Genomic DNA, 14,602 nt, shown 5'->3' on the forward strand with positions numbered 1-14,602 from the left:
TAGCTTGCATTTTATGGCATATTTAATTTAAAGATCTAAGTACTTTATAACCATTTATTAATTGAGCTTTCTAATGCCATGAACAGAGCAGAGAGTTGGCTTGTCCAAGGATACAAGGGAAGAGCTGGGAACAGAATGCAAGATTTTTTAGCTTTACCTATGCACATGGAACAGCAGACAAGTTTACATTCCCATCCAGGGAACTACAATCTATCCAAGGTCACTATTACGGGCATTGCCTCATATCTTAAGAAAAAAATTAAAAGTCCTCACATTTATATATTCATGAAAGAGTATACACATATATATTGTATACATAGATACAAACACATGCATATAAGGCTTTGGGGAGACCCCAGAATGGCCTTCCATTACCTGAAGGGGCTTACAGGAAAGCTAGGAAGGACTTTTTACAAGGACTTGTAGTGAGAGGACGAAGGAAAACTTGCTTTAAAATAGAAGAGGGGAGGTTTAGGTTAGACATTAGGAAGAAATTCTTGACTGTGAGGGTGGTGAAATACTGGAACATGTTGCCCCAGGAAGTTGTGGATGTCTCTTCCCTGGAAGTGTTTGAGGCCATGATGGATGGGGCTTTGAGCAACATGGTCTGGTATAAGGTGTCCCTGCCCATGCAATGGGGGGTGGAACTAGGTGATCTTTAAGGTCCCTTCCAATGCAAACCATTCTGTGATTCTACAATTCTATACATACTTATAGGTACAGACACCCATAGGCACAGACACTATTACATTGTACATATATACATGGACACAGACACACCCACACAGACATATGTGCATCTGTTTTCAATGTCCAAACTTTGTCATCTCAGAATTAAGTCCATACCTCAATGCAGAAGACTTAAGGGGTTTCATTTTCTTTTCCTTTCATCATTCCTATGTAAAACTGGGAATAATGCAGTATGGAATCTGCACTCTGAATAAGTAAATCTAGATCTTGGTATTTGCAACATACCAAATTTTCTATCAAATTTTAAACGCAGACTGCTCTTTCTTTAGGACAGAAGATGAAGCATAGGACAACTCAGTGTTTCTACTAAATATTAATGGGGAATTGTAAGAAAATACAAACTATAAAATTACCCTTAGTAGGTTTAAGTTTTGTGATACATTTTAAGACCTCTTTTAAGGTAGTATAAATAAATATGTCTTAAGCCATTGTTTAAAGTCCGAAGGCACTGGCATTTCACACTTTATTGTGTAATTCTGCTATTAATAAGATGTTTGCTAAGAGAGGATATGTTTTGAAGTTTACTTCTCACTGCAAGCTGTGTCACCATTTGTCATCTTAGTAGTCACACACGGAGTTGGTGGAATTTGACCCTCATTTACTTCAGTGGGCCTATAAACCATTTACATCAGCAAAGTTCTTGACAGCTTTTCTCTAGCAGACCTCTCTGATAAAAAAAGTCAATTTTACCCAAAGGATAACTTCCATCTGACCAGAGCAACACTCTATAACCATTTCAGTTGGCACACTCAGCTAGGAGTGCAGTGGGTTGCAGTCCTGAGCATAGGTAGGTGTCACCAGCTCACCTACACCCAGGAATTTTAAACTTACCGGCTGCTGCACCTGGACTTTTCTCCCCAATTTTCACATGACCGTGATTTGAGGATAAAGTTGTGCCTCAGGTTGTGTCAGGGGAGGTTCAGGTTGGATAGTTGGAAAACTCTTTACTGAAAGGGCTGCGAAGCACTGGAACAGGGCTGCCCAGGCAAGTGATGGTCACCGTCCCTGGAAGCACTTAGAAGAGGTATAAATGTGGTCCCTGAGAGACACGGTTTAGTGGTGGACTTAGCAGTAATGGGTCAGGAGTTAGACTTGTTCTTCTAAGTCTTTTCCAACAAAAAACGATTAGATGATTCTGAGATATTGGAGCAACGCGAGTCTGAGGTTTGATCCCTCTTTACAGCACTTTCTGCAGAGCCGAGGGCACTGTCAGCAGACGCCACAGAACACACCGACCCGCTACGGATGAGACGGAGAGGGGTGCGGCGGCCGCCGGCCCGCCTGGCGCAGGAGCTTCTCGGCACCTGAAGGTTTGGTCTCTCTTCCAAGGGCCCGGCTCCGCGGGGCAGCCGCGCAGGCAGCGGCGAGAGACGGCGGCTGCAGGCCCCCGCGCTCTCAGGACCGGTCGGCACAGGCCCGCACAGGCCCGCACCGCACAGGGCCGCTGCCCCGGGTGCGGCTGAGCCGCCCCTCTCCTCGGAGGCCTCTTTGCCAGGCGGGAGGTGCCGAGCTGCACGCCCTGGCCCGCCCTGGGCAAGTTCCAGCCCCCGCCCGCACCAGCCCCGCACCAGCCCCGCACCAGCCCCGGGGAGCGGGCCCGCCCCGCCCCGGAGCCACCCCCCCGCCGGCACGCGCAGGCGCAGCGTGCCCCGCCCCTCCCCGCGCGCAGCCCCACGTTACTTTGATTGACAGCTGAGCCTCCCCCCATCCCGGCCCCCGCCCCGCCCCGCCCGCTCCCGCTCGCAGCCCGCCCATTGGCCGGCGCTCGGCGCCCCTGCCGCTCCGGCAGGAGCGGTTCCCAGGGAAAGGCTGAGAGGCGGCGGGACGCCGGCTCTCGCCATTGGTCCGGGCAGTCGGGGCGCGTCACGGCCCCACGTTGGTGGCGGGGCTGGCGATTGGGCGGTGGCGGCGGCGGCCCCGGTAGGCGCGGCGGCGTGGGCGGGTCGGGGCGGCTGGTTAGCTGGCGGAGTGTGAAACCGCGTGCTGAGGCGAGCGGGGCGGGCGGACGGACCGGGAGAGTCGTGCTCCGCTAGGGCCGCTCAGCGCCCCGCCTCGCCACCCCAGCTGCCCCTTCCTTCCCCGTGGCCGGCGCGGAGGGGAGGGAGAAAGGGAAAGGGGCCCGGTGCCGTCTCCGGCCGCTCGGCTCGGATTTTTCAGCCGGGGAGAACTTTCTATCCCGGGCCGGCGAGGAGCAGCGGGCAGCGCGCAGGAGGGGAAGTATGAGGATGCTGATGGTGATACCGCCGCGATGCACCGCTCTCGGGGGGCTCTTGTGAGACGCGCAGCTCCCCGATGCGCGCCTGCCCGGAGGAGGCTGCGGTGGTGCCGTTGCACGAAGGAGCTTCCCGTCTGATTTAGCCGGGATACAGACGCTTTCATTATTTTTATTTGTATTTTTTTTAAGTATATATTTTTTTAGTTTATTCTTTTTTCCCCGACGGGGCTGGCGGCTTGGCGGGTCTGGCCAGCTGGCATTTTGAGTGGTTTTTGTTTTCCTTTTGTCCGAAGGACCTCTCTGAAACTAACGGAAGAGTCTCTGCTGCGTGTGTGGTTCTCCCTCCTCTGTCCGCCTGCGTTTCGTGCATGTGCTACTGGAGCTGCTCCGACCAGAGCCGGCTGTGCGGAGCCCCCCCACTTCCTCCTCCTCCTCCCGCCTTCTCTTGTTCATCGCTCCGTGTCTTGCCGATGACCTGGCTCCTCCGCCGACGCCCGGGAACACCGCGGCTCACGCTGGAGATTTTCTCTCGTCCCTCTGGCTTGCGACAGTCCCGCCGCTGACACTTCGTCCCGTTTCCTCCAGCTGGATTTTCCCTTCTGGGCAAGAGGCAGAAGTGGGGAGTGGAGTCGCCTCCGCCCCAGTTTTCCGGCCGTACGATTGCATCGGCAACTTGAGAGCCCGAAAGGGGGATTATTTGCGGCCGCGCCCCCTACCCCCCCAAGTCCGCCCCATCGGGTCCCGCCGCGCCCGGGCGCTGTGAGCGCCCCCGAAGGAGCGTGGAGCGGCGGGGACAGTCCCGAGTGAGGACCGTCCGCCTCCCCCGGGCATCCCCAGCCCTCCCCGGAACAACGAAACAAAGGACGCCGAGGCCGGAGGATGTCTCCTTGGCGGGGGCACTGAACGGTGCCTCGCCCCGCTCCTGCCCGCAGCGGCGGAGGGAAGGCGGCCGGTGGGTGTAGCTGCTCTCCTGCCCCCTCAGCTCCCCGACTGTGAAGCCAGGGCAGGGGGCTCGCCGCGAGAACCGCGCTGCGAGAGAGCCCCGCTGCGGCCGGAACCATGTTCCCCCAGAGCCGGCACCCCGTAAGTAGGGCCCGGGCCGCCGCCTCTCAGTGGGGGTGGGTGCGCGGGGCTGGCTGCAGGGCGGGGGCTGGGCACTCCGGGCGGCACCCCCAGCTCCCCCCATGTTGAGGAGGGGAGCGGGCGCCCTCCTAAGTTTGTCCCTCCTGGGAGGAGCGCTGCATCCTGCCTGTCGGTGCGGCCGGAGAGGGGACGCGCCCCTCCCGCGACCTCTTGTGTTTCGTGGGCAACTTATTTGCCTTGGGAATGACGGGGGGGGGGGTCGCCGCCGGGTTGGGCAGCATCACCTTCCCAGCCGAGCGCGGCGTTCAGGCCGTGCCCGACCGTGCCCTCTCGGCGGGGGTCGGCGGGGAGGAGCCGGCACGCCCCGCTTTCGGATAGACGGCGGCGGCAGGAGCGGGTGGGTTGGGGCCAGAGCGGTTCCCGGAGCGTGGTCATCCTCGACCCCCGCAGATGAGGGACGGGAAGGTGGGTAACGAGTGCGTAGCGCCCCGGGGCGGGGGCGGGCCGGGCCGGGCCGGGCTCTCCTTCCTTGCTACCGTCCCTTCGGTCCGGCCTCGGCCGCAGCGCCGCCCCCCGCGCCGTGGGGCGGCCGTGCTGTGTCTGAACGTGCCTCTCTCTCCCGTGCCGGCCGCCGCCGCGCCAGACCCCGCACCAGGCTGCGGGCCAGCCTTTCAAATTCACCATCCCGGAGTCGCTGGACCGCATCAAGGAGGAGTTCCAGTTCCTCCAGGCGCAGTACCACAGGTGAGCGCCGGCGGGCCGCCTCGGGGCCGGGGGTCGTTGCCCCGTCCCCGGCCGGGCACGGGGGGCTGCACTGGACGGCGGCGTCCAGGCGGTGGCGTGCGGCGTCGCGGCTCAGCCCCGCCGCCGGACCCTGCCGGCTTCGTGTAGGGCAGCGCCGGCAGCCGCGGTCCCCGCTTCCCGTGGCGGGGCTGCCTGGTGGACGGGGCGCGAAGGAGGAGGCAGCCGTGCCCAGCCTGGGTCCTCTTGCCCCTCTTCACCTGTGGAAGGGTGGCAGAGTCGAAGCTGGAGCGGCTCGGCGCTTGTATGCGTTTAAAGAAACGAATAATACTTGTTAAGAGGTCCTTATGTGGAGGTTCTGTTTTGTTTGTTTTTTTTTTTTTAAGTATGTCGAGAGAAGACCTGCGCTAGTTCGGTGGCACAGAGAATTGAGGAGGCTAGTTGTCATGTTTGCTCGTTTGTGTGTGGTGGTAGTGCAAAGACTACCCAAATACCCACGTGCCAAAAAGCGTTGTTAAAGCACAGAAGTGTTCCTACGAAGTTGATGTGAATCCCCTGAAGCCACGGCATGTGTGTATCTGGTTGCTGTGCTGGCCTTCGAGCATTTTTGTTGAGTTTGTGGTTGCTGCTGGGGTCTCTACAAAGATTCACATTGTGGGTTCTTGCGTGCACAGGATCATTGGCGTTAAGGGGCCTGACTCTTCCTTAATTTCTTACATTTCACCTGCAAGATCTGGATAGGAATGAAAGCTTCGTAGGTTTGCCAGTTAGAAATCACTTGGTTTTGATCAGGCTTCCTGCGATACTGTAGTCTTAGTCTTATCTAAAATTGTTTTTTTAGTGTTATCTAAAATTTTTAACTTGTTTAAGCCATTTATTACTTTAAAATTATCAATACTTGGTATTGGAGCTCAAAGTGAAAAATGCTGGTTTACATTGACTGTTCCCTAGGATGCTTGCTAGTGTCATTAAAAAAACCCAGAACATCAGTTTGCCAGAGAACAAGGGGAATGTTGAGGCATCTTTCTGTGAAAGTACTCAGAATTATACTGTTGTTAGCTGTGTGATATGCAAGTACCAAAAGCAAGTTATTTGCAATTAAGAAAACAAATTTGCTAGTAAATAATCATCAAAGCTACTAATTTTCAAGCTGTGGACAAGATATTAGCTAGAGTGTACTTAAGGTTGAGAATTGTAGACATACTCAAGTTGTAATTGTAAATGTGAATGGTATTACCTGGCAGTAATTCACCAAATATAGTCCACTAAGTAATACCTCTGTTTTACTGCTGAGAAGCACTTCAGAGAAATTCAGATCTTGAAAGTTATAGCACTTCATAGCAACTCTTTGCCAGACTGTGAAGACTGGATATATTTGGGTTTTAGAGACAGTTTGAGATTAATACAACACCCATGAAACACCTTTTAAATTTCCTGTTCAGGCTTTGTATCTAGAGTATGAATTAAGTCTTTCTTTCTATATTTGCATGTTAGTTTATGAGTTTTTTTAATCGACTGCTTCTGTCAAAATACAAATTAAGTGGGAGGATGTCAAAACAAATGACATAACAGTTACATTAAAGTGTGATCTATTTTGTAGCCTTAAATTGGAATGTGAGAAACTGGCAAGCGAAAAGACAGAAATGCAGAGGCACTATGTGATGGTAAGTGTATTTGTTTTTACTTTTTTCAGTAAATATCTCCTAATACAGTGTAAGCCAGCATAAGAAAATAATGTGTGCTCCTTTATTTGCAGTATTATGAAATGTCGTATGGATTAAACATTGAAATGCACAAACAGGTAAGGCATTTTGTTTTCTAAATCACAAAATCTGCAGTTAGCGTAGTGCATTTAAATGTAGGTGTTCTCTTGATGTTTGGATGACTGTATCATGTGTCTAAATCAATAGGCTGATTTGTAGCTGTGATTAGTAAACCTTTGCCTACTTGCTGTCAAATGAGGTATAGACTAGTTTGAGTGACAAATCTTTTTTGGTATTGTTCTCAGAAGATGTTGGCAAAAATAGGAAAGTTCTCGTGTCTGTGATTTCAAAAATACTATTTGGTACTTAATGTGGTTTTATTTGGTTGATGATGAATGCTTTGATATGTGGAACTGGTCTTATGCATGTGTAGACTATGTAGTGATAGTTGCTCAGATCTTTGCCATTTAGAGGTATGAAAAGATTAGTGACTTGGAAAGCTCTTGTTATGACTATGAGTTTGCAAGTTCCCATAAAATTCACACTTATGGCCACTATAATGGTGAATAAAAAGAGTATTGAACTGGAACAAGACACTAAGGACCTCATAAGAGAAGAAAAGTTAAATGATTGCTCAGCCCAGAGGACCTTCAATTGAGTAGTCATTGTCTGCCAAATAAAGCATTAATGGCAGGGTATAAGTATTCTGTATATATATGCTGACATTCACTTTTTCATCAAGATGCTGGTACAATAAGTCTTTCAGAAATCGATGGCCTCTTAAAAAAAAATTATCATTAGATGAAGTTGCACAGTTGGACACATTTCAAAGTGCAACAATACAATTCTTTCTTGATGCGTACATGCTATTTAATCTAAAACTCTTGTTTCACTAAATTAAAGAGCATGGCTGACCGGCTAGGGCACAGCGAAGAAATTGATTAGTTCAGGCTTTGAATCTTCAGTATATTCAAAGGCTTTCATTAGGCAAGTGAATTGCAGAGCTGAATTTTGCTTTTGTAACCCTGAACTCTTTGATTTTTTTTTTTTTGTTGTGTTTTCCTCTAAAAATACTATATTCAATAATGTGATATTATAATTCCATAATAACTTCATCTGCAAAACTGGGTAGTATTCTCTTGATTTTTGGAAGTAAACTTGTTTAAATCCAAAATGCCAATAAAAGAAAAAAAATATTATGACAACTTCATTTATTTTTTTTAAATAATGCACAGAATAGACAGAACAACTATAGTAGTGTTTGACTTGTTTCTGTACTGTAGCTACATTAGTCTCCTTTTTTCTTGTTCTGTAGAATAATGTCAGTTTTTCTATGAGTTGGCTTTTCCAGGCTTTAATTTGGAGATTTCCTTCTCCGATTCTTTTTTTCCTCTCCTAAACAACTTAGTGGCACTCAGTAACCTGTGAGGAAGCCAACAACTGTATAGGTGTCTCATTTAGTGTAAAATGAATGTTTACAGAAGATACTTTAAGAGAACGTGTGACTTGAGTAAATGTAGTAGGAATTAACTTTAGATAAAAACAATTAAGCCCACAAGATTGAAGAGTGTCATAACAGAGGTTTCCACTTTGACCTTAACATCTGTGTATTGCAGCGGCTTAAAGTTCTGTATGTGTGGTGACTGTAGGCAGTGATACTTTGAGGGTTTTTAAGATTTATGACAAGAGCATTACACCCATGTTGATTCTAGCTGAGGAGAGAAGAGCATGCTTGCTCTGTGTGTGCTGTTAAAAAAAGAATAAGCTTTTAATGGCATAAATACCCCTGAATTTGAACCTCAGGTACTAAGCTTTTACATGTTAAGTAATTCTGATTTCTGATAAAAGTTGCACCTTCATGTTAAAGGCTCTTGATTTAGATGTCTGCAGTGAGGAAGTCAAGTGATGTTACAAGTCAGTATGTAGGTTGTCTTAGATTACAGGAAAAAAACCCCAATACCCTACCAGTGACATTCTTCTGAATTTCCACTGCTGACAATAAGTTCTGAGGAGATTTTTGGCAGATAGTAATCATAATTCTTATTAAAACTGGTGACGTGTAGCCCCAAGGGTGTAGCCAGGCTCAAATTGATGCTTTTTGCTGGCTGATCACCAGCATGTCCTAAGTGCTCATTTGTTGTAGAGGGGGCCTTTGGAGCTCTCATTACGTTTGACAGGAATTCTCTCTAGGGGGAAACTGGGCATTAGCTAGACTCCTGACAGGCTGAAATTATTCCTGCTTTATGGCTTATAACTAAGTGCTAGTAAGGCATCAACGGGGGACACGAAAAATTGCCATTTCTGACAACATCTTTGTTACTGGAAAATGCACTGATGGGGAAACTTTCCACTGAACAAGCTTTAACGTTTTTAAGGCCTGTATCCTATGTGGCTGCTGTGCCCACTTTGTGTGAAGCCCTTCAGAATGCTTGGGCTGCTGATGGAAAAACAAAAAATTACTCTGCAGCTGTGTTTCTTTATGCAGTGTGATGTGTATGTCAGTATTAAGGTAGAGTCACTGTAATGAAATGAAGCAGTTGGAGTTTGCTGGCATATGAAAGGGACTTGTACTAATACAGTTGCATCAGCAGTTCCTTCTTCATTTTAATTTGGTAATCTGTTACAATTCAAGTAAAACAAACTTAGTTGAGACTTGAATGTTGCTATAAACAGACTTAATTGTAGTGAACTTCCCATACACTAACAGCTGTACTGCTGAGCTTTCCACTTAAATATGTTGCATTTGAATCCAGAAATGGCCATGGAAAGGCTTCCATCACAGCTTCAGCTTTGGCACTTTGCGATGTTTAATTGCATAACAGTGTGCATACATCTAGGTACTGTTGCTGCTTTTCGGTCTGCTGGCTGAACAGTAGTCAGCATGTTGGCATACTTGTGGCGGGTTTGTGGATTTGTTTTTTTTGGTCTCATTTCTATGTGAATCTTTAAATGTTGTTTCAAGAATTTCAGAGGGTAGTTCTTGAGAGGATGTTGTGTGTGGCTTCTTACACTGTTTTCAGAGAAATTATTTTAAAGTGCATAGCAAGTTTTGTGTATCTGAAACAGGAACAAGCATCTGAGGATTTGTTTAGGATTGATTAACTTGGTTCAGATACTGTTTTTTGCGTGGTCTTAGGTTTCTCTTCTATGTGTTACTGTCCAAGTCAGATTTTCCCCACTATGACTTCTGTGGCTGGCAAAGTAGTTACATCAAATGCTATCAGCAAGACGTAGAGCTGATTTGGTGTTAAAAATCCCATTGTACTTAAAGTACTGTTGCTGCCCTTGGCCATCAGGACAGTACCTCTTTATTTTCACCAGCTCTACCTGTCATCTTATGTCATAAGTCAGAAGATAAGGCTTCCTGTGTGTTTAATGTCTGGATTGTTTAGGTGCAAGATCAGCTTTTGTTCAGTGGCAGGCAGCCAAAGAAAGAAAAAAATCATCACTACTGAACCAACTGACAGACTATATAAACTACTACAGTATGTGGGTTTATGCTGTCCCAGGGGTGACAGCTAGGTTTCCTTCTCTGGATGGGTTCTTGTGATCTATGTGACCTGCTTGGAGGCAGACCTGTCATTCAGTACCTTGCCTCTTGTAGAAAAGTATACAAACTTCCAAACTGCATTGTATTAACCAGTTCTACAAGATTTAAATGTCTGTTTTAGCCTAGACTGTTTTATGGAATAATTTCTAATGCTCTATGGCAAAGGACAGAATTTCCTACTGATATCTCATTAGAACATCTGTCTTCAGGAGTGGGTTAAATAAAAGGGAATTAAGGAGCTTAGTTAGCTCTTTTACAGCTCCTGAGTAGGATGGCCGTGTTGTTGAAAGGGATTTAAAGATAAATTAAATTTTATATATTTTTTTTTTCCCCTACTTTAATTTTAATTACCGGAATGAAAAACTTCATGACTCCTTAAGGTTTTGATGGGGTGCAGTGAGTGTTTCAAGAGCATGTAACAATTGGCACTGCCACACAAGACATGCAAAACCTGGTTTTATTTAAAGGAGAAAATGATAAGGTTAATTGGGACATAGTATTTTTTCACTCAAAAAAATTGTTCTTATTCTACAAATAGTGGGTTTCTAAATGAGTACAGTTGTGTCACTATTGCAAGCATTTCAACAACAATTAGAGTTGCCAGTTTGAAAAGAGAAAGGAAGGACTGGAGCCATGTTTTAAACTTTCTCTACTTTTGAACCACATTTAAGCTTCAGGCCAGCATTATTGTGAAGGTGTTACCTGACACATCCAGGGCAATCTGTGAAATACATCTCCACGTGGCTTTTAGATAACTATATTGTCAGATACTATCTATTAATGTCAACTCCATACACAACTTAATCTGAAAATACGTCACAGTGTAAACACTGTACGTATGTTACATACTACCTGATCATCTTGCATTTTACACGTGGTTTACCAAATTTCATGTTCCTCTCTGGGTATAGGAGGGAGAGAGGAAACATGGTTGTACCAGCTACATTGTTAAACTTAAACTAGCACTTATGAGAAGACTGCATAGTGCTGTTAGTTCTACTCAAAGCTGTTGTTTTAAAATTAATGAGGTTATCTTACTCCTTGAGGTAAGATTTAGGCATATCTAATGGCATTTATATCAAACACCATTATTTTTGTCTTTTGCATTGTACTTTCTGATTGGACACTGAATATAGCTATTTGTGCAATGGTAGTTGCTGATGTGGTCCTGTTCAGAAAGGAGAAATATAACAGTCGACAGGGAATTCCTGATTTTTTTATTTTATTTTTTTTTCTCAGCATATATTTGTTAAAACAGGTAGAACAGTTCAGTCCTTATGTTTACTTGTTGGTCATGTCTTTAAAGTATTTGCACTTGGTCCCATGTTTAACATGAACTTACAGCCTGTGCTTTTGAAGGTATCTTAAGTACTTTGTGGAGGTAATCTTGTGTGACTTCTCTTGAGCAACACTTTCCAGAGTTTGACCCACCCTCATAGTGAAAAACTGTTTCTTTCACTAACTTGGGCTTGGCCTTTCTGCACTCATCATCATTGCCTGCTTTCTGTTCTTCTGCTGTGCCCCTCCAAGAAGTGCCTGGCTTAGTCACCTCTATAATCACCTCTTTGGCAGCAATCACCTCTCCTATCCAGTTCATCCTCTTCTTGAAACTAAACAAATTTAATTTTCTTGGTATGTTGTGTACTCCAATTCCCTGCTAATCTTACTGGTGTCACTTTGACTTATTGCAGTTTGGCAACATCTTCCTTTTTGCCAAAAAAGGAGAACAGTAATGGGAACAATTTATTTTAATTAACCTGCTGGCTACAGTCATATGTTTGCATCCTCAAATAAAGTGTAGCCTTCTTCAACATAAGGGTGTGGTGTGGGGCTGATGCCTATCCAACTTGTCCTCCAGGACACCTATACTCTCTTCTGCAAATCTGCTTTCTGGTGTGTTTACACTCTGGCTGTACTGTTGTGGGTGTAGGACATCCACAGGTGTAGGACTAAAACCAACATTTGTTTGCTTTAAGCTTGGTTTACACTATCTATTTGATGGCCCTTAGTTCTAAGAACCGGCATGCAGCTGATGCCTAGCTTCTTTTTCAATGCACTTAAAATTGTATACCTCTGTCGCAACATACCTGACTTCTTTGCAGGTTGGGCAGTCCCAGCCTACAAAAGTGTGTAGCTTTCTTTTATCATCTTTGCTTTTCCCTTAAACTTTATTATTTTGAACTTAGCCTATTGAAATGACGGGAACTGTGTGTAATTCTCAGGATACAGGTGAACCAGAAGTGTATATTATGACATAATTATCATCACATAATTCTGTTTTCTAGATGCTTTTATCTTTTTCTGGTGTGAGGTTTGTTTTTTTTTTTTCTTAGCAAAGTTCCCAATACCCAGTTTCTCTTTTGGCTGCTATGAAATTATGGACTGCTGGAGTCACCTTTTGCATTTGAGTTTTTGTTCATGAATGATGTTTGGAAGCTCAGGAGCCATCATTTTACATTGAAGCTAGGGGTGGCTACTCCAGTGTACATACATTTTGTTTATATACAATACTTTTCATTGCCCACTTAAAGTTGTAAGATCTCTTTGCAGTTCTTAAGCCATTGTTTTTACGTTGAATGAATTTGCTTATGAGGCAAGCATCCTTCTCACTGCTTAACATCTTTTCCAGGCTGCATTGTTGAATATATTAGTAAAATAGATTTCAGTAAAGGCCTCTCTGAAATTCCACCAGTGACCTGTTTATGCTGCAGATGATTGAAGAGTAGAGTAGAGCTTGCTGAAACTGAGTTTATTCCTAACTGAACTCTGATTTTTAAACCTAATGAAATTTAACCTAGTTGCTTCCTAAGGTTGTCTCTTAAAAGAAAGCTGAATGATGTGCTTATTTTGGTATTCAAAAAAAATGAGCTTGTCCTGTTGCTGTGTCATGATTGATGTAAATGGTGTTGAATTGTCTTGCTTGGAACTGTATCACACTATGTTTAAGTGAAGTTGGAAATAGAAAAATGTGCATAGCTTTATTTCATGGGGTAGTAGCATTTTAACTTTGGAAGTGCTGCGTATTGTTTTACTTGTTAGCAAGCCTAGTTGTTATAAAATACTTTCTAGTATGGGGAAAACAGTTCAGGAAATTAATCACTTTGGTAGGTTTTACTGAAGTTTTTATAATAATAGTATTCTGTGGCTAATGATAAATTGCACAGTGTTTAAGAAGAGACTAATCTCTAGTTGGGCATTGTCTGGCCTGCTCTCACCTTTTCTTGATGTTGGTCAGATGTGTGAACAGATTAGCACAGATGATTAGATTACAGATTAAAGCTCTTTGAGGGGTTTTGCGTAAGCTTTGTGTCAGGGCTGCATATCTGGAAATATTTTCTGTTTCTCAAGTGATCTGAAGAGCTAACTAGCCTTTTGGCTATGTGATAACAAAAGAGAAAACTGAGGACAATTTGTGTTTTGATGTACGTTTTTTGTTGTTGTTTTTGTTTCTTCCCTCCCCCAGTAGGATGTTGCTTTTTGTGGGGTTTGTTTTTGTGTGTTTTTTTCCTGTTCAGTTTTTTTATTTCTCTGCAAGCTTTTAATGTTTCTGTAAACAGTCGGTCAAAGCAACTTGTAAGGTGACCACTCAGTGTATTGACATGAACAGACACAATAGAAAACTACTTTAGGAGGCAAGCCATTGGGATTTGCAGTAAATATATTACTGAACTCAAGTGAATTGCCGATACTGCTTGTTTAGCAGTTTGCAAGGGCAATGGTAGTATGGATTTTTGAATTAGAAGGGAAGGACTCTTCTTTCTCTGTGCTGGAACAGCTAGTAGATGGCTGAGGATAAAACTGATCTAGAGAACAAAATGCTGCCACCTCTACTTGTGCCATGTTAAAGGCTTCTATGGAATACTGAGCAAGATCAAAAAGAGAGCTATCAGTTTTGGAGAAGGGGAGCAAGAAAGTGTATACTTGTTTGGCTGCATCTTTAATTAGGTATTATGTCTTTGAGGAAACTGGCTTTTGTTAGATCAGTAAAAGGAAAGGATATCTGAAACTGGGCAGGTTTTATGATCTGTGGAGATCTTGCTATTTATTATTTTTTTCCCAAGTGTTCTAAACCCCCTGATTTCCTGTGCTTTCAGCTTCATGATATGATGATCCCAACTTTTTGAAAATGCAAAAGTTTAGATTAAATTCCTATGGGGAGGGGATGAAACTTCCTCAGTTTCTTGGGCAAAACAACTAATAGAAAAATCTTTTTTTTGTGATGTTGCCACAACAGTTTCCATTTACAGCAAAGTAACCCACAACTGCAACTCTCATCCATCTCTTCATGTGTGAGTTTGGGTGTGAAGTAATTCTGAATTTCTATTTTTGTAACTCGTTATAGGGTCTCCAGCTGTTTCTTTGCAGACAGCTAGCTGTTTGTGGTCTTAAACGATGGACATAAATTGCCAGTTAAGCAAACACAAAGTCTTTAATTAAAAAGACTAAAGGGAAGCTTTTAAGTTGCTTCTTGAAATGGAGATATGAACTGTAAGATCACAGCACTAGGAAATAACTTCCAACTTCCACTAGGAAGCGCCTTCCAATATCCTAACAGGATCA

At 44.8% G+C, this 14,602-nt stretch overlaps 1 protein-coding gene across 6 annotated transcripts in view; it reads left to right on the forward strand.

Annotated features, from left to right (window-relative positions):
* Positions 1–2,732: 2,732 nt before the first annotated feature.
* The window catches only part of LOC127395306 (transducin-like enhancer protein 1), a 93,345-nt gene continuing 81,475 nt past the window's right edge, over positions 2,733–14,602 (forward strand). For 5 of the 6 annotated variants that reach the window (XM_051642032.1, XM_051642033.1, XM_051642035.1 and 2 more), the window contains exons 1-4: positions 2,733–4,048; positions 4,692–4,792; positions 6,390–6,453; positions 6,546–6,590. In XM_051642032.1, coding sequence (XP_051497992.1) covers positions 4,025–4,048; positions 4,692–4,792; positions 6,390–6,453; positions 6,546–6,590 — 234 coding nt within the window. In that variant the 5' untranslated portion in view covers positions 2,733–4,024. Of the gene's footprint in view, positions 4,049–4,447; positions 4,514–4,691; positions 4,793–6,389; positions 6,454–6,545; positions 6,591–14,602 lie in introns of those variants that run through there. The other variant, XM_051642034.1, reaches the window with a different exon arrangement.

This window comes from Apus apus, chromosome Z (genome assembly GCF_020740795.1).
Source record: "Apus apus isolate bApuApu2 chromosome Z, bApuApu2.pri.cur, whole genome shotgun sequence".
Taxonomy (NCBI): domain Eukaryota; kingdom Metazoa; phylum Chordata; class Aves; order Apodiformes; family Apodidae; genus Apus; species Apus apus.